The 19,405-nt window shown below is 38.7% G+C and overlaps 1 protein-coding gene across 1 annotated transcript in view; it reads right to left on the minus strand.

Moving 5' to 3' along the window:
- Nucleotides 1-17,576, minus strand: part of TES (testin LIM domain protein) — a 58,662-nt gene extending 41,086 nt beyond the window's left edge. Inside the window, exon 1 of the mRNA XM_065939308.1 lies at nt 17,377-17,576. Within this exon, the coding sequence (XP_065795380.1) occupies nt 17,377-17,403 (27 nt within the window). The 5' untranslated portion in view covers nt 17,404-17,576. The remainder of the gene's footprint in view (nt 1-17,376) is intronic.
- Nucleotides 17,577-19,405: the final 1,829 nt, after the last annotated feature.

The following is a 19,405-nucleotide window of genomic DNA, read 5'->3' on the forward strand; positions in this document are numbered from 1 at the left end:
AAAGGGTTAAGTAACTTTGCCAAATTCACACAGCCAGTAAGCATCAGGGCTAAGAATTCTAAAGCTGATGAACTTTCTGCAATTCTGGATCTCCAAACATTTACTTATTGATGCTAAGGTCTAGATAACAAAATAAAACTCATCAGAGAACATGAATAATAACACTGATCAAGTACTTGCTACATGTCAGGCACTGTTCTAAGTGTTTACATGTATCATTTTATGTAGTCTCACAATAACCCAATAAGGAGGTATATCCATGTTTTACAGATAAGTTTCCTAAAGCCAAGGAGGCTAAGAAACTTGTCTAAATTTCTAGAGGAGTGTCAAACCAGGATTCAAACCTATGTAAGTTCTGTTCTGCACCCTCTAAACTCCCTGTGTTCCAGAGAAGTGGGTAGCAGTGGTCCACTGATGACTTCCATCCCCCAGCTTGATTTCATCTGGTCCATGAGAAAAGTGCCAACAAACAGCATCCCAATTATTTTTACCTGTGACATCATAAAAGAAACATGGATACTGAGCCACTCAGCTGTCTTACCTCTCTCTACCGCTAATCTGCCTATTTCTCTTGGGAAATTTTCTATTTTGCTACCAATGGCAGAGTATAACACACAGCATCATTTGAATATTTGTATAATCTACTTTCAATTTATTGCAGTATTTAAAAGGTTAGATTTTGTGATTCCTCTTAAAAACCTTTGGCAATTTGATCTTTTCCAGAGAAATGAGTTCTACATTTCTTCACATGGAGACCATATGACCTAGCTGGGATGAATCTAGAGAGGTCTGTTAGTCTCAAAACTAACAGAAAAGGCACTAGATCACTCTAAAAATCAAGTAAAGGATACTCCAAGATTTTTTCAGACCCTTTTCAGAAAGGTCAAAGACTATCCTGCTTTGAAGTACCAGTTGTCTATGAAACTGTGCAGAATATCTTCTCGAAACAGACTCGTGTTATAGAAAAAACTTCAGAAAAGTATACTTCAACCCCCAAAATTAAAAAAATTAACCCCACTATAGAATATGTAATAGTCTGAAGTAATGATCTGAATTCTTCATTCCCAGGTAGTAGTATTAAACATCCAGACCCTTGCCTCGTAGTCTAGACTGGGACTTTCTTCCCCTTGAGTTTGAACTTGGCCATGTGACTGCGGTGACCGAGCAGAGGCTTAAAATATGCTCCTGCAGGTGGGCACGCCCACTGTTCTCCAAACGCCCGCTTAAGACATCCAGTGATCTAAGGAAGGCGAGATGGACAGCCAGTGTGGTCCCAACCCACAGCTTGCAGCCAAGCCCAGGCCACCTCAGCTAGACTCCAGTGCGAGGTTTCCTCCAAGTCAAGAGATGACATTAAACAAGAATCATGATTAGGATAGAGATACAGATCCGCAGCAGTAGATTAGGTTCCCGTACAAGCTCACTGGCACACATTGAAACTCAAACCTGTAATTAAGGAAAATCACGAATCATATACCTTAGCTTTATTCTAGAAGAGTCAATGCTGAAAATGTTAATGGTGAGAATGCCAAGGGTTTACTGATGTTTTGCAGCCATGTTTCTTGGGTTCAGATTATGTATTCTTCCTGGAAATCCTTCTGTGCCTACTTATCCTACAGGAGTTAGTTTGAATGATGTTTCCTCCACAATGTTGGTCCCAATCCACCCAATTATAATGCTTCTGCTTCTGAAACCTCATAATACAGTAGTTACCCCTTATCCACACTTGTGCTTTCTGCAGTTTCGGTTACTTATGGTCAACTCTGATCCAAAAATATTAAATGGAAAATTTCAGAAGCAAACAATTCCTAAATTTTAACTGCATTCTGAGTACTGTGATGAAATCTGGAGTCTGCTCTGTCCTGCCTTTAGTTACAAATCATCCTTTGTCCAGTTTATCCAGCTAGTCACTTAGTAGCCATTTTCATTACCAGACTGATTGTTACAGTATCATTGCAGTGCTTGTGTTCCAAGTAGCTCTTATTTTTACTTAATAATGGCTCCAAACTGCAGAAATAGTGATGCTGGCAATTCAGATATGCCAAAGAGAAAACTTAAAGTAATTCCTTTAAGTGAAAGATGGAAGTTCTCCACTTAACAACAAAAAAATTATATGCTGATGCTACCAAGATCTATGGTAGGAAGAAATCTTCTATCCATTAAATTGTGAAGAAGGAAAAACAAATTCATGTTAGTGTTGCTGCTGCCCTTCAAACTTCAGAAATTATAGCCACACAGTGCAAGCTAATTGCCTAGTTAAGATGGAAAAGGCATTAAACTCGTGGGTGGGAGACATAAGCAGAAACATATTCGAGTTGGTGGTAACATGTGGCACCAGAAAACACGAACCCCACATGAAGACTTCAGCAAGGGATCCCCTAAAATGACTTGTACCATTTAGTGCTTCCCAGGTGGTGCTAGTGGTAAAGAACCTGCATGCCCCTGCAGGAGACAAAAGAGACACGGGTTTGATCCCTGAGTTGGGAAGATGTCCTGAAGAAGGACATGGCAACCCACTCCAGTATTCTTGCCTGGAGAATCCCATGGATAGAGGCGCCTGGCAGCCTACAGTCCATAGGGTTGCAAAGAGTTGGATATGACTGAAGCAACTTACAAGCACGCATGCAAGGGATGGTTACAAATATTCGGGAATAGGTTTGGACAGAAAAATATAAAAATTACTGCAGAGACTGGGTCTGCCATTGAATAAGCCACTGCTGCATTTGTGGTAGGAATGAAGAAGTTAATTAAGGAGAGAAACCACATCCACAAAACTTTTACTATAGTATATAGTTATGATTTTTCTATTTTTAGTTCTTGCTATTAATCTCTTACTGTGCCTAATTTATAAATTAAATTTCATCATAGGCATGTGTATATAGGGAAAAAACAGTATATACAGGGTTTGGTACTATCCGGGGTTTCAGGCATCCACTGGGGGTCTTGGAACACATTCTCCACTAGTGAGGGTAGAGGGTGGTAGCGCAGTTGTCTGTATTCCTATTATTGCAGTGCTGCAAAGCGTGCAGTCTGCAAACTTTTGGTCACCAGTTTGTGATAGAACTCACAAAGAAATTGAAAGAAATTAGGAACTGTTAAGCACTTTGACAGTATGTCTGGTATATTTCTTAAATTGGCCTCATTTTTGTCTTTTTTTTTCTTTTAGTAATTCATTTTTATTGTGTTTTAAAAAGTTTTGGCCTGGGACAGATTCAGAGTTTTGAAAAAAATGGTTCCTCAACATAGATATTTTGAGCAACACTGTATTACAGCACTTATGTCATTCCATCCAGCACTGTAGTTAATTCACATCTTGCCCACTAGCAAGCCTGCCTGCTTTCCTTCTTTGATCCACCAGAGATGACATCATGGAATTTTGGGGGGATACAAGCTCAACAGGTGATACTGATAGAAAAGGAATTGAGATTCTGTAATTTTACATTTAAATTGAAAATTTAATATCCTCTATGAAAAACAAATGGTGACTTTGTTTTGTTTAATCCTCAATTATTTTTATTGTTTGCCAGTATCCCATAATGGATATACATTCTTTACCTTTACTTTGTGACTCTTTCTATCAAGACTTCCATGATATTACACTCATAAAAAGAAAAATACACCTAATATTTGCATGGTCATTTTGCAATGAAACATGATATCACTTTATCTTTAAACAAAACAGAGGTAATAAGTTCATGGTGGCAACAGACATTAACGGACTCAGCACTAAGGCATCTGTGCTAGATTTTCAGTCTTTTTTTTGTTTTTGCTAGGCTCACTGTTCAGATAAGAAGCTATGTAACCGGTAAAGGAACATGAAAAAAGCCCACCAAGTCAAACAAAAGAGGAGGAGATAGGGAATCTACCTGAAAAAGAATTTAGAATAATGATAATAAAAATGATCCAAAATCTTGAAAGCAAAATGGAGGTACAGATAAATAGCCTGGAGACAAAGATTGAAAAGATGCAAGAAATGTTTAATAAAGATCTAGAAGAAATAAAAAAGAGTCAATTAAAAATGAATAATGCGATGAATGAGATCAAAAACACTCTGGAGGGAACCAAGAGTAGAATAACGGAGACAGAAGATAGGATAAGTGAGGTAGAAGATAAAATGGTGGAAATAAATGAAGCAGAGAGGAAAAAAGAAAAAAGGATCAAAAGAAATGAGGACAACCTCAGGGACCTCTGGGACAATGTGAAACGCCCCAACATTCGAATCATAGGAGTCCCAGAAGAAGAAGACAAAAAGAAAGGCCATGAGAAAATACTCGAGGAGATAATAGCTGAGAACTTCCCTAAAATGGGGAAGGAAATAGCCACCCAAGTCCAAGAAACCCAGAGAGTCCCAAACAGGATAAACCCAAGGCGAAACACCCCAAGACACATATTAATCAAATTAACAAAGATCAAACACAAAGAACAAATACTAAAAGCAGCAAGGGAGAAACAACAAATAACACACAAAGGGATTCCTATAAGGATAACAGCTGATCTATCAATAGAAACCCTCCAGGCCAGAAGGGAATGGCAGGACATACTGAAAGTAATGAAAGAGAATAACCTACAACCTAGATTACTGTACCCAGCAAGGATCTCATTCAGATATGAAGGAGAATTCAAAAGCTTTACAGACAAGCAAAAGCTGAGAGAATTCAGCACCACCAAACCAGCTCTTCAACAAATGCTAAAGGATCTTCTCTAGACAGGAAATGCAGAAAGGTTGTATAAACGTGAACCCAAAACAACAAAGTAAATGACAACGGGACCACACCTATCAATAATTACCTTAAATGTAAATGGGTTGAATGCCCCAACCAAAAGACAAAGATTGGCTGAATGGATACAAAAACAAGACCCCTATATATGCTGTCTACAAGAGACCCACCTCAAAACAAGGGACACATACAGACTGAAAGTGAAGGGCTGGAAAAAAATATTTCACGCAAACGGAGACCAAAAGAAAGCAGGAGTCGCAATACTCATATCAGATAAAATAGACTTCCAAATAAAGGATGTGAAAAGAGACAAAGAAGGACACTACATAATGATCAAAGGATCAATCCAAGAAGAAGATATAACAATTATAAATATATATGCACCCAACATAGGAGCACCGCAATATGTACGGCAAACACTAACAAGTATGAAAGAGGAAATTAATAGTAACACAATAATAGTGGGAGACTTTAATACCCCACTCACAACCATGGATAGATCAACTAAACAGAAAATCAACAAGGAAACACAAACCTTAAATGATACAATGGACCAGCTAGACCTAATTGATATCTATAGGACATTTCACCCCAAAACAATCAACTTCACCTTTTTCTCAAGTGCACAAGGAACCTTCTCCAGATTTGATCACATCCTGGGCCATAAATCTGGTCTTGGAAAATTCAAAAAAATTGAAATCATTCCAGTCATCTTTTCCGACCACAGTGCAGTAAGATTAGATCTCAATTACAGGAAAAAAATTGTTAAAAATTCCAACATATGGAGGCTAAATAACACGCTTCTGAATAACCAACAAATCATAGAAGAAATCAAAAAAGAAATCAAAGTATGTATAGAAATAAATGAAAATGAAAACACAACAACCCAAAACCTATGGGACACTGTAAAAGCAGTGCTAAGGGGAAGGTTCATAGCATTACAGGCACACATCAAGAAACAAGAAAAAAGCCAAATAAATAACCTAACTCTACACCTAAAGCAATTAGAGAAGGAAGAAATGAAGAACCCCAGGGTTAGCAGAAGGAAAGAAATCTTAAAAATTAGGGCAGAAATAAATGCGAAAGAAACTAAAGAGACCATAGCAAAAATCAACAAAGCTAAAAGCTGGTTTTTTGAAAAAATAAACAAAATTGACAAACCATTAGCAAGACTCATTAAGAAACAAAGAGAGAAGAACCAAATTAACAAAATAAGAAATGAAAAGGGTGAGATCACAACAGACAACACTGAAATCCAAAGGATCTTAAGAGACTACTACCAGCAGCTCTATGCCAATAAAATGGACAACTTGGATGAAATGGACAAATTCTTAGAAAAGTATAACTTTCCAAAACTGAACCAGGAAGAAATAGAAGATCTTAACAGAGTCATCACAAGCAAGGAAATCGAAACTGTAATCAGAAATCTTCCAGCAAACAAAAGCCCAGGACCAGATGGCTTCACAGCTGAATTCTACCAAAAATTTAGAGAAGAGCTAACACCTATCTTACTCAAACTCTTCCAGAAAATTGCAGAAGAAGGTAAACTTCCAAACTCATTCTATGAGGCCACCATCACCCTAATTCCAAAACCAGACAAAGATGCCACAAAAAAAGAAAACTACAGGCCAATATCACTGATGAACATAGATGCAAAAATCCTTAACAAAATTCTAGCAAACAGAATCCAACAACATATTAAAAAAATCATACACCATGACCAAGTGGGCTTTATCCCAGGAATGCAAGGATTCTTTAATATCCGCAAATCAATCAACGTAATACACCACATTAACAAATTGAAAGATAAAAACCATATGATTATCTCAATAGATGCAGAGAAAGCCTTTGACAAAATTCAACACTCATTTATGATTAAAACTCTCCAGAAAGCAGGAATAGAAGGAACATACCTCAACATAATAAAAGCTATATATGACAAACCCACAGCAAGCATCACCCTCAATGGTGAAAAATTGAAAGCATTTCCTCTGAAATCAGGAACAAGACAAGGATGCCCACTCTCACCACTACTATTCAACATAGTGTTGGAAGTTTTGGCCACAGCAATCAGAGCAGAAAAAGACATAAAAGGAATCCAGATAGGAAAAGAAGAAGTGAAACTCTCGCTGTTTGCAGATGACATGATCCTCTACATAGAAAACCCTAAAGACTCTTCCAGAAAATTACTAGAGCTAATCAATGAATATAGTAAAGTTGCAGGATATAAAATTAACACACAGAAATCCCTTGCATTCCTATACACTAACAATGAAAAAACAGAAAGAGAAATTAAGGAAACAATACCATTCACCATTGCAACAAAAAGAATAAAATACTTAGGAGTATATCTACCTAAAGAAACAAAAGACCTATACATAGAAAACTATAAAACACTGATGAAAGAAATCAAAGAGGACACAAACAGATGGAGAAACATACCGTGCTCATGGATTGGAAGAATCAATATTGTCAAAATGGCTATTCTACCCAAAGCAATCTATAGATTCAATGCAATCCCTATCAAGCTACCAACGGTATTTTTCACAGAACTAGAACAAATAATTTCACAATTTGTATGGAAATACAAAAAACCTCGAATAGCCAAAGTAATCTTGAGAAAGAAGAATGGAACTGGAGGAATCAACCTGCCTGACTTCAGACTCTACTACAAAGCCACAGTCATCAAGACAGTATGGTACTGGCACAAAGACAGAAATATAGATCAATGGAATAGAATAGAAAGCCCAGAGATAAATCCACGAACCTATGGACACCTCATCTTTGACAAAGGAGGCAAGGATATACAATGGAAAAAAGGCAATCTCTTTAACAAGTGGTGCTGGGAAAACTGGTCATCCACTTGTAAAAGAATGAAACTAGAACACTTTCTAACACCAAACACAAAAATAAACTCAAAATGGATTAAAGATCTAAATGTAAGACCAGAAACTATAAAACTCCTAGAGGAGAACATAGGCAAAACACTCTCCGACATAAATCACAGCAAGATCTTCTATGACCCACCTCCCAGAATATTGGAAATAAAAGCAAAAATAAACAAATGGGACCTAATGAAGCTTAAAAGCTTTTGCACAACAAAGGAAACTATAAGTAAGGTGAAAAGACAGCCCTCAGATTGGGAGAAAATAATAACAAATGAGGAAACAGACAAAGGATTAATCTCAAAAATATACAAGCAACTCCTGAAGCTCAATTCCAGAAAAATAAACGACCCAATCAAAAAATGGGCCAAAGAACTAAACAGACATTTCTCCAAAGAAGACATACAGATGGCTAACAAACACATGAAAAGATGCTCAACATCACTCATCATCAGAGAAATGCAAATCAAAACCACAATGAGGTACCATTACACGCCAGTCAGGATGGCTGCTATCCAAAAGTCTACAAGCAATAAATGCTGGAGAGGGTGTGGAGAAAAGGGAACCCTCTTACACTGTTGGTGGGAATGCAAACTAGTACAGCCACTATGGAAAACAGTGTGGAGATTTCTTAAAAAACTGGAAATAGAACTGCCATATGACCCAGCAATACCACTTCTAGGCATACACACTGAGGAATCCAGATCTGAAAGAGACACGTGCACCCCAATGTTCATTGCAGCACTGTTTATAATAGCCAGGACATGGAAGCAACCCAGATGCCCATCAGCAGATGAATGGATAAGGAAGCTGTGGTACATATACACCATGGAATATTACTCAGCCATTAAAAAGAATTCATTTGAATCAGTTCTAATGAGATGGATGAAACTGGAGCCCATTATACAGAGTGAAGTAAGCCAGAAAGATAAAGAACATTACAGTATACTAACACATATATACGGAATTTAGATAGATGGTGGTGATAACCCTATATGCAAAACAGAAAAAGAGACACAGAAGTACAGAACAGACTTTTGAACTCTGGGGGAGAACGTGAGGGTGGGATGTTTTGAAAGAACAGCATGTATATTATCTATGGTGAAACGGACCACCAGCCCAGGTGGGATACATGAGTCAGGTGCTCGGGCCTGGTGCACTGGGAGGACCCTGAGGAGTCGGGTGGGGAGGGAGGTGGGAGGGGGGATCGGGATGGGGAATACGTGTAACTATATGGCTGATTCATGTCAATGTATGACAAAACCCACTGAAATGTTGTAAAGTGATTGGCCTCCAACTAATAAAATAATATTAAAAAAAATAAAAAATAAAAAATAAAATAAAAAAAAAAAAAAAAAAAAAGAAGAAGCTATGTAACCAACAGATGCCCTGAAACCCCTTTTTAAAATCTGTATGGTGGTCAGAATGTCACTGTAATAAAGAGAGACTGAAGCACAGGTGATCTGAGGATGATCCGGCCTCATCCAGAGTTTAATTCTATTTACACAGTGGTAGCCTGGCTGTTGCTTGGCAGATGTGCTCTCAGCAGTCCTCAAACTGCCTGGCTTCTCCTACAATCCCTCCCTCAAGCAGTACTCAAACCCAAGCAGTCCTGCATTCTTGACTAGCCAAGGATAAGAGAAACTTCCTAAACTATGCTTTTCTCCTTTGTTGAATATGACCAAAATAAAAGCAGTGATACCTACAATCAACCAATTTTTATGGCTAAATACTACAGAAACATGAAATACTTCCATAGCAGTCCCCAGATTATACTTAGTGAGTTTCTTTAGGTTCTTTCTATCACCTTCTATTCTTTCTTATAGTTTTTGTCACTGGAAATGAACAGTGATTATAATGGTTGAGAAGAAAAAAGAAAGAAAAATAGTTAAAAAATAATTTTAGAATCACAGCTTGAACTTGCTTTAGAAAATTATAGTCATGCATATTAATTATTCTAATTTCCTATTATTTAAGTAGGGAGTTAGGTAGATCAGGTATTTGGAAAAAAAATAAGTGAAACTATTTTAAATATGACTGGGGCTTTTTTATAGGAGAATCAAAGACTGGAGCTGGATAGCTGAAAAGCATAACCTCTAAGTTTAATCCTCTAATAACAGTGTTTAAGGTACATTTTAATCCATGGATTTTACTCAAAGATCAAATAAAAGTTTATCAACTATCAAATTAATTTTTCCTTAAAATCTTGAAAATGTGAGGTTCTAAAACCCATTTTCAATTTGGTTAGTCTTTTCTCTATTTTCTAATCATTGAAAAAGTTATTTCATAATTCATAATTTATATAATCCCTGAACATCACTACTTTGTAAAAAGCAAAATAATTTCCTGTATGTATTATATATCAATGATCTAATAAATAGATTTTTAAAAGTCATTCTTTCAGGTACCATGACAGTAGTTACCAAACAAAAATTAGTAATGACTGTAAATAGGAAATGCAATACAGGAATGACCCTTGTAGCGCATTTGTAATCTGGAAAAAGACAGTTTGTGTATCTATAGGTGTAACACTGTAAATATTTTAGCTTTATCTGATTATGAGCTTCTTCACATTCAATACATATAAGCGGCTTTTTCATTTCTTTTTCATTTACCATTACTTAAGACAAATAATCACTCCTAATTACAAAGCTTGCAAAGCCACGAACAAATGCTAAGAATCACCACTAAAATAGGACATTCTGTGTTACAAATCTAGTGTACTCCTGACCTGTAAGGAGTTCACTAAGGGATATAATCCCATTTGTACTTACTTTCTAGCATTTATTTTGTCATTTATTTATTTATTTATTTTGCTCTATCATTTCTCTAAATAGTGTAAGTTCTGTAATACAAGGTATCTTGTCTTTTTATTCATACCATACACCCAGGGTTTAGAAAAATTCTTTACACATAAACTACTGACATAGTTTTTAAATGAATCACCTTATTTTGGGAGAGATAACTTTTAAAGACAATAAAAGCTCCATTATTTATCATTTTCCTGTAATTAAGTACCATAGAGTGTGATATACATCATGACTAGGTTTATTTGCCTCATGCTAACAGAGCAATTTATATGCCTTTGAAGCTGTAAACTAAACAGTTAAATGAATTAAACGTAATGTTTTCAAATACACCACAAATATTTAAAAGGCAAACTATTTAAGTAAAAACAAGTTGAAAAAGCAGCTAAGATCTATGAAAAAAATTTTCATTTTCTCATGGACTTCATAGGAATATGTAACATTTATATGCAGGCCATTCCATTGAAAATCATATATATTCATATATTCTTGGCTTGTGTGATTTTTAAGCACTGTGGGACATTATTATATTTGGTAAACTACTGATAATATTTTCCAAAGTCAAAAAGAGTAACTGGGTTTGAAGAAATCTTAGAAATCACTTGGCTCCCCTATTGATTTTTATAGATATGGAAACTGAGATCCAGAGTGGCCAAGATCACAAAGACTACAGTGGACCCAGATCTGCTAATTCTCAGCCCAGAGTGAGTTTAAAATATCATACTGATAAACAGATGTGAGAAAGCTAATATACCATAGAAGATCTCTCTGTACACTACTGCGATTTACCTATACTGGGCACTAACTAACCTTTTCTAATTTTTGAATACACTGCAGTGATTTGGTGTGTAAAACCATATTCAAATTAGCATGGGGCAAACTATATCCCTACTTTTGGTTTTCAGAAAAAGAACACAGGAAGTAGTACTCTTTTACCAATTTATCATATCTACTAAATAGGCCCCTCAGACTAACTCTATGGTCCATGATGTTAACTCCAGGCTCACAAGGCTGGTACCCGCCTGGAGTTCAGCGAGTGCCTCATTAAATAGTTCATTTTGGTGCTTCCTGCTACTGTTGCTAAGTCACTTCAGTCGTGTCCAACTCTGTGCGACCCCTGCTTCTCAATAGAGCTTCTTGTATGAACAATTCTAACATTGAACCTTTTGTTTTTAACTGCTCTATTCTAAGCTGCATGGTTTGCTATTCCAGGGACACTTAGAGCACTTTGTTGCTAGAAGAAACAGAGGTTTAGCCTACCATGTTATGTGTAAGGTTTACTATCAACTCTGGGGTTCAGCAGGTAGAACAGTTTTTCTACAGGCCAACCATGAGTAACTGTATACAATTCCAGATGTCACTAGTTGAAAACCCAACACAAAGAGTCAAAAGCAAGGTTGTTATTGTTCAGAACCATATTAAGTAGCTAAAAGGCAGCATTATCACTGCTCCCAACAAAACCTGGGAATCCTAGAAGATATGGTCCAGAACATTATTGGAGCTTATGGAATTTCTTTGACTGTAAAATCTCCCAGAAGTTACTTTTCATGATATTTGTATTTATTTAGACTTTGTTTCCATGCAAAAAAGGTCAAAGGCAACTTACACTAAAGGCATACATATGACCATGGGTAACATATAGCCCCACCACCTCATGAGAAATAGATGGGGAAACAGTGGAAACAGTGTCAGACTTTATTTTTTTGGGCTCCAAAATCACTGCAGATAGTGACTGCAGCCATGAAATTAAAAGACATTTACTCCTTAGAAGGAAAGTTATGACCAACCTAGACAGCATGTTAAAAAGCAGAGACATTACTTGGCCAACAAAGGCCCATCTGGTCAAGGCTATGGTTTTCCAGTGGTCATGTATGGATGTGAGAGTTGGACTATAAAGAAAGCTGAGCGCCAAAAACTTGATGCTTTTGAACTGTGGTGTTGGAGAAGACTCTTGAGAGTCCCTTGGACTGCAAGGAGATCCAACCAGTCCATCCTGAAAGAGATCAGTCCTGGGTGTTCATTGGAAGGACTGATGATGAAGCTGAAACTCCAATACTTTGGCCACCTCATGCGAGGAGTTGACTTATTGGAAAAGACCCTGATGCTGAGAGGGATTGGGGGCAGGAGGAGGAGGGGACAACAGAGGATGAGATGGCTGGATGGCATCACCGACTCGATGTGCATGAGTTTGAGTAAACTCCAGGAGTTGGTGATGGGCAGGGAGGCCTGGTGTGCTGCAATTCATGGGGTCGCAAAGAGTCGGACACAACTGAGCGACTGAACTGAACTGAACTGAATGTATAAACAAAATATAGAAAACCAGTAGAGTGGTAATTTTATTGGAATACAAACCATTTCTCCAATATAATTCCTTTAAATGAATAAAAATGCTGAAATGCATCTTAAGTTATTTCTCTTTTATATTAGGGTACTTCATTCAACATACATGCAATAATCAAAGCAAGGGTATCAGATGACTCAGGCTAGGTGATGTGATGGAGTCACATGGATTATGAAGACTATGGTGCAAGATCATAGTTACATTCTGCCAGTTTTAGACTAACCTATCTAAGCCTTAGTTTCCTTACCCTTAAAATGAAGCTAGTCTGCTTCGTAAATTGCTTTGAATAGCAAACAAAATAACTATACAAGTATAAATAGGATATGAATTTCGCTCTCAAGAAGCTTGCGATCTAGATAAGAAAAAGACTATAATCTAGAGGGAAAAAGTAATGAGTGTGCTAAGAGTTATGATAACATGCTTTGGGAATATAGATGAAAGAGATTTTCCATCTAGCTAGTAACAAGAAGAACAATTAACTGGAGAGTGATGTGTGTGTTGTGGGGAGAAGGGGGCAGGTAGGGTGAGGAATGTGTCTTGGATTAGTAATATTTAGTATTATTGAAGGTTAGCTAACAAAGTCAAGGAGAGAGGTGATGGTACACAGCTTGACCGCCAGTAGAGACATAAACCCCTAATTCAACTTCATAGGATAGCATTAAGGAACAAAGTCAACAGAAAACCTACTACAGTTCTATTCAAACCAATATTCAAAGCAAGTTAGAAAAAGTAACTTTTCATATCCAATTAATGTAATGACTCACACTATGGGTTAAAAGAGATAAAAGCCCTGCTGAGGAACACTTTATTCTGTACTTGTTCTGAGAGAGTAACTGCCTCTAACGTAAAGCCCTGGAAGCACCCTGCCCTCCCATTACCCCAAGTCTTGCCAATGATTCTCAGCAAGAATGGCTTCAAGCAGAGAATTCAACTGTAGATTTGAACCTCCAGGTCACCATTTACTTGCCTTTTCCACTTCAGTCAAGGACCACCCTAAGAGAAAAGGTTCATTCTAATTTCTAATGGAAATAATCTTCGTGGTTCAGTTATCTTTCCAACTGCAATCACATGATTTCACTTTGATTTTTCAGCAAATGACAGAAGCTTTCAGAACATGTTTGGATGCTGAGAAACGGGATATTTTAGTGACTCTGTAATCTTTAAAATCTCATCTTTTTAAAATTAAAGAAACAAAGAAAAGTGTCCTACAGGAAAAATACAGAAGACATCAGGAAGGATCAAAAGATGGAGGTTAGAAAGGAGGCAAACAATGAATAAGGTGTAAAATTAAAAGCTCTATAGCAATTCCAGGCAGCATAAGGGAAATTACTATAGTTTTCTTTCTCTCTGGTATGTTTTTAAAGGGAAAAAAGTGATTCTCAGGGGAGAGTAACACAGAAAGGAAAGAGGAAAACAGCTGGCTGTGGGCCATGATTTAGCATTCACCACAAAATGAGACTCTGTTTCTGTATCTCAAAGGTCATTGCTTTTTCCAAGCAGACACAGGCTCTACTTACACAAAGTCAATTATAATGAAGAGACACAAGACATAAGGAAGAGATCTAGACAAGTAACTCCAAAGAAAGGGCAAAGATGTAAAAGTCAAATTCTACTCTAAAATATTATTAAAACAAAAGCTCTGTATAACCAAACTAGCTCTCACATCCTAGCAATAGCTCACTTCTCTCAAACACAATATAGTAAAATCTAATTATAAAAATGCCTTGCCTTTCTGATGGTGTATTTTAACTGGTCATTAATCCAAATTTATGCCAATGATATGGACACGCAAGTTCTCCTTTTAAAAACAAAGAACCTTATAATAACATCATCCACCTAGCTGGATGTGAAATAAAGATAACACTCTAATTCTTTTTACATGAAATGTTAATGGGAAAGTAACATTTGTAATCTGCCTGGAGAAAATTTCTTATGAAAACAACAGTAAAAGGGTTTTAAAAGGGAAAAAATGCCATGTATCTTAAACAGAAGTCAAATTTAGTTTTACTTAAATGGCTGTGTCTTTATTTCAACTTTCAGCTATGATTTTTAAAAGGTATATTCAAACTATCAGTTTTTTTGTATACTCAAGTCAAAAAGAAGGGAGACCTGAAAATTATCTAGATACCAAAATAGATGATCTTGTAATGTTTCCTTCTTCTCATGTGTTAGAAAACAATTTCTAAAGGGAATGCAAGTTTCTTTTTGAGATTATGAAATGTATTCCTGGGACCTCTAAATTCTTTGTACTGGGTAACATTCTAACAAATACACAGAACATTAATCTGTCAAGGGTCCTACCTAGACACAGAGAGGGTATGTTGGCAATCAGATTGGACATCTTTGGGATCTTTTACTTTCCAATTTACTAGCTGAGGACTTTGCCCTGAGAATCACCAGCGATGACAAGGCAGTGAAACAAGGATTTGTTACTGTCATGGTATTGTCTGTACAAATTTTAAATTTATGGAATCCTTTTCCTTGGGGCTGGGGGAAGAGGAGGAGGAGGATTAGAGAGAAGGATAAGATTCTCTGTTGAAAAGATAACCTTTTAAAGTAAAGGGAAGATGCTGGAGAAAAATTACACCATATATCAAGACCATTATTTATGATAATCCACATTCTGAAACTAAGGAAACTGTGTATAAATAATGTCTGGATTTTTCCCTTGCTAACACATCTAATTCTTAACTCTGAACTTTCTCCCTCAGAATTACTTCTTGTCCCAAATAATTTCAAAATCACTTTTGAATGTTACTGTTTGTTTTTTCCTTTTAAATAGAGCATTTTTTTTTCCCCCGGAACACTTTTAGGCTCACAGCAAAATTTAGCAGAAGATACAGCATTCCCATATATCTCCCTAGCCCCTTTCAGACCCCCCCCATTATCAATATCCCACATCAAAGTGATAATTTGCTACAACTGATGAACTTACACTAGCCCATCATCATCCCTTAAAGTCCATAGTTTATTTAGGGTCCACTCTTGGTGTTCATTCTGTGGGTTTTGACAAATATATAATGACATGTATTCACATTTACAGTAGCATACAGAATGGTTTCACCCATTCATCCCTCCCTCTCAAAGGATCTGGGCATTTAAAAAGTCTTTTCTGAAGCACTATGTTTAAGCATAGATAAGACCCCCCCCAAAAAAAAAAATTTAGACAAGTACTAAATTACCCACTGTTTCCCACATGAAAAACAAAATAAGCAGGGTTCATCAATAGAAGGCTAATTAAGGGGCAAACAAAATGCTTTCCTAGTAGCAAGCAAGATTAACAAAAAATGTTAGTGTCATCTAAAAGCAAAGAAAAGAATAAGAAACCAAACTAGAAGACAATAGAATTCAATCACTGTACTCTCAGAATTGACGTTTTCCTGTTCTTGAACTCCCTTTTGGATGCTGAGTCTAGTCGTAAGGGGCAAACCTGTATTTTCCCCCACTTCAGGCTTTTTACTTTTAACCTAATATTTTTTTAATATTTTAACCTATTATTTTTTAATATTTTAATCTAATATTTTGCACTTGCATATATTTTCATAAATCCAATTCTGGGCATGAAACAGAACTAATGCTTAGGTCAGAAACCTTGTTTTTAGAAGATGAAGTAATGGCAATGTTGATAACCCACAATGAGCAAGAGAAGAAAATTCGGTTCTCTTATTTTACCCCCCTTTACTCTCAACAGAACTTCCTTCCTTATTTGATAAGGAGCAAACTAGCTTAAATTTACTGCAAAGTAAATATAAGCAATTCCCTGGAATGAGACGACCTTTCACACAGAACGTTACACTGGAATGTGACATCAGCATTCCCTCTGAGTCTGGTCCCCACCCTTTTCGCCCAGGAAACGCGAGTCACCTGAAATCCCGGAGCGGCTCAGGTAGTGGGTCCTGAAGCCCGGAGGGCCTCAGTTTCCAGTCAGGAAACGACACCTGGAGGTAAACCACCGCTGACAATTGTCCTTTGGGACTAGTTGCCAAAGAAGGAGAACATTTTCTTTGGAAGAGGAAGGCAGTGCTTTGGAAGTCAAGTAATGAATGACCAAAGAGAGACAAAAAGGAAAAACAAAAAACAACCCCAAAAACTTCACCTTTCAACGCCATCACCAGCCGCTGCTGTGAAGGAAGCACGTTAAATCAACGCTCACTCTAGAGAGCCTCTGAATGCCTAGCTGGGAAGGGAGGAGGTCTGAGCTGTCAAAAGTCTCATCAGTGACCCCAAACCACAAAGACTTAATAAAGTTCAGCTTCCTGAGACAGGAAGAAGTAGTGTCATGGTTTCGCCCGAACTCGCCCTAACCTCACTCTTTTCTTCTAGGGAAGCACAGGCCCAGCCGAAACACCTTAAGGAAAAGTTTTAAACACCTCCAACCGTTGGACTTGGTTAGACAGGGAGAAATGTCCCGCGCCCGCCCTCGCGCGCGACCCTCTGTCGCTCCTGGGTTTCAGGAGTCAGTAGAGCCAGCGGACACCCCGTCTACCCGAAGGACCGGGTACTGGGGCCCGGGGCGCCGCAGATCCCGACTCCGCTCGTGCCTGACGGCCCTTGCGCCCCGCCAGCCACTGGTAGTCAGGGGCGGCGCCCCGCGCAGGTGAAGCGGCTGCTGCCAGCCACCCTACCTTCTTCACTTTGGCCTCCAGGTCCATGTCTGTGTGTCAGAGGGGGTTCTCCTCCTGTCGGGGATATCACGCCCAGGATCGCCTGGCGACTGGCAGCGCTGCGGGGACTGGAGACGTGCCGGGACACCGGCGCCACCGCCGCAGACACTTGCCCGGCACGGTCAAACTTCCGCCCCCAAGTAGGCTGCCGCCGGCCTGCGGCGGGGACCGGGAACAAAGAGGCCCAAACAGCCAATGGCAGCCGGGCCCCGCCGGGCAGTCGCCAATCACCGAGCGCCGCACGCACCTTCGCGGCCGAGCGCGGCGCCAGCAAGGTGAGGGGCGGGGCCGCGTTCGGGGCGGTACCCTGCGGAGCTCCGTCGGGTGGCCCCGAGCTGGTGTCTGAGGCTCCGCTGGGCGTCCTTACTACCTGCTCCCCAGAAATTGGAGCCCAGGCTGCCTCCAGCTGAAATGAGGAAGAGCCTTTTCCATTCAGTCAACTTGTACCTGTTTTGCTTGGGACTTTAAATATGAATTCAGAGCAAAAAAAAAAAAAAAAAAAAGAGAGAGAGAGAAGAAGTTGTGGGGATTGTTAGGGATCTTCGTGATGGGCATTGATTGCACTCTATAATTTCACTGTTGAGTTGTGGAAATGGCCCTTGGTTAAATACTTTTCTCCAATATCCCAAGCACTGGCAGGAAACCTTGTCTCAGACAGCCAATGAAGATGGTTATATGGGTTTTCTGAGCATTTATTAGTTCAAAAATGAGGATAATGTGAACCATTAAAGAGATAACTTACACCATTCCTTTGGGGGGAGAGGCTCGCCCTTTGTCCCTGTTGCGTGAAATGATGTAAGGTTGCTCTTGTGCCTCAGGCTTTGATGAAGCAGTATAGGCATAACAAGCAGCGCTGCAGCTCTAGATTTGGATCCATATCATGGCCTCGTTCAGGAGCAATTGCAATGAATACTGTTGGTTTGGTGGACTTGAAAGGAATTCTAGGGATTATTGAGTACAACTTTCTCACTTTGCAGGGAACTGAGGACCCCAGAGGTGTAGGGACCTGCCCAATTTCTTAGTCTCCTGGGGACAGAGCTAAAGCTCATGAGTCTTTAAGCAGTGTCTTCAGCATATTTGGGATGGAAAAAAACAACCTTTTGACTAATTAAAAGAAGGGAGTCCTTTTTTTTTTCCCCCCTCTGTTCATGGTAATGATAGAAAATTGTAATGATTAGATAGCAAGTGACCACCTAATCTGCATCTACTTTTAAAAGGGAAAAAGTCCCAAATTGTGTAACTATTTAGGTCCGCATTTCTCTCCCCTTTGGTGGTGGTGGTGGTGGTTTAGTCGCTTAGTCATGTCTGACTCTTGCAACCCCATGGAGGGTAGCCTGCCAGGCTCCTCTGTCCATGGGCTTCTCCAGACAAGTATACTGGAGGGGGTTGCCATTTCCTTCTCCAGAGGATCTTCCTGGCCCAGGAATCAAACCCAGGTTTCCTGCACTGCAGGCAGATTCTTTACCAACTGAGCTACAAAGGAAGCCCTCTCTCCCCTTTACCTCTTGAAATTTGGTAACTGAAAAAAACCCAAATTCATTTTAGCTAACGTTTTCAACCCCTAGGACCTTCCCATGAACAGACCCCTGGTGTCCCCTGCCTTTTGTTTGTAGAAGAACATTAACTTCCTAGGCTTTTCCCAAGTTCCCAAAAGCAAATTTAATCAGTTAAATGAGAAATTGCAAAAACAAAGGAAAACAGTCAAATGAAACTAAATAATAATGGTTTAGTTGTAAAGTAAAGCCAAGGACCTTTAGTTTCTTCCTTCAGTGCTATAGATAGTATCCTGAGCCATATCCTTGTACTGATTTTATAGGAACCAGCCCCCACTCCAACCAGATGGACCACCATCATGTAGGGCCCAGACCAGTTGGAGTTAAGAAGGTTGACGATTGGGATTCCTGAAATAGCATGCTGTTACTTCACCACTGTCGAGTCAGAGAATTGTGCACAAGCTGGTCAGGTGCCCTACAACCCATACCCCAAATGC

This window comes from Muntiacus reevesi, chromosome 6 (assembly GCF_963930625.1).
Source record: "Muntiacus reevesi chromosome 6, mMunRee1.1, whole genome shotgun sequence".
Lineage (NCBI taxonomy): Eukaryota > Metazoa > Chordata > Mammalia > Artiodactyla > Cervidae > Muntiacus > Muntiacus reevesi.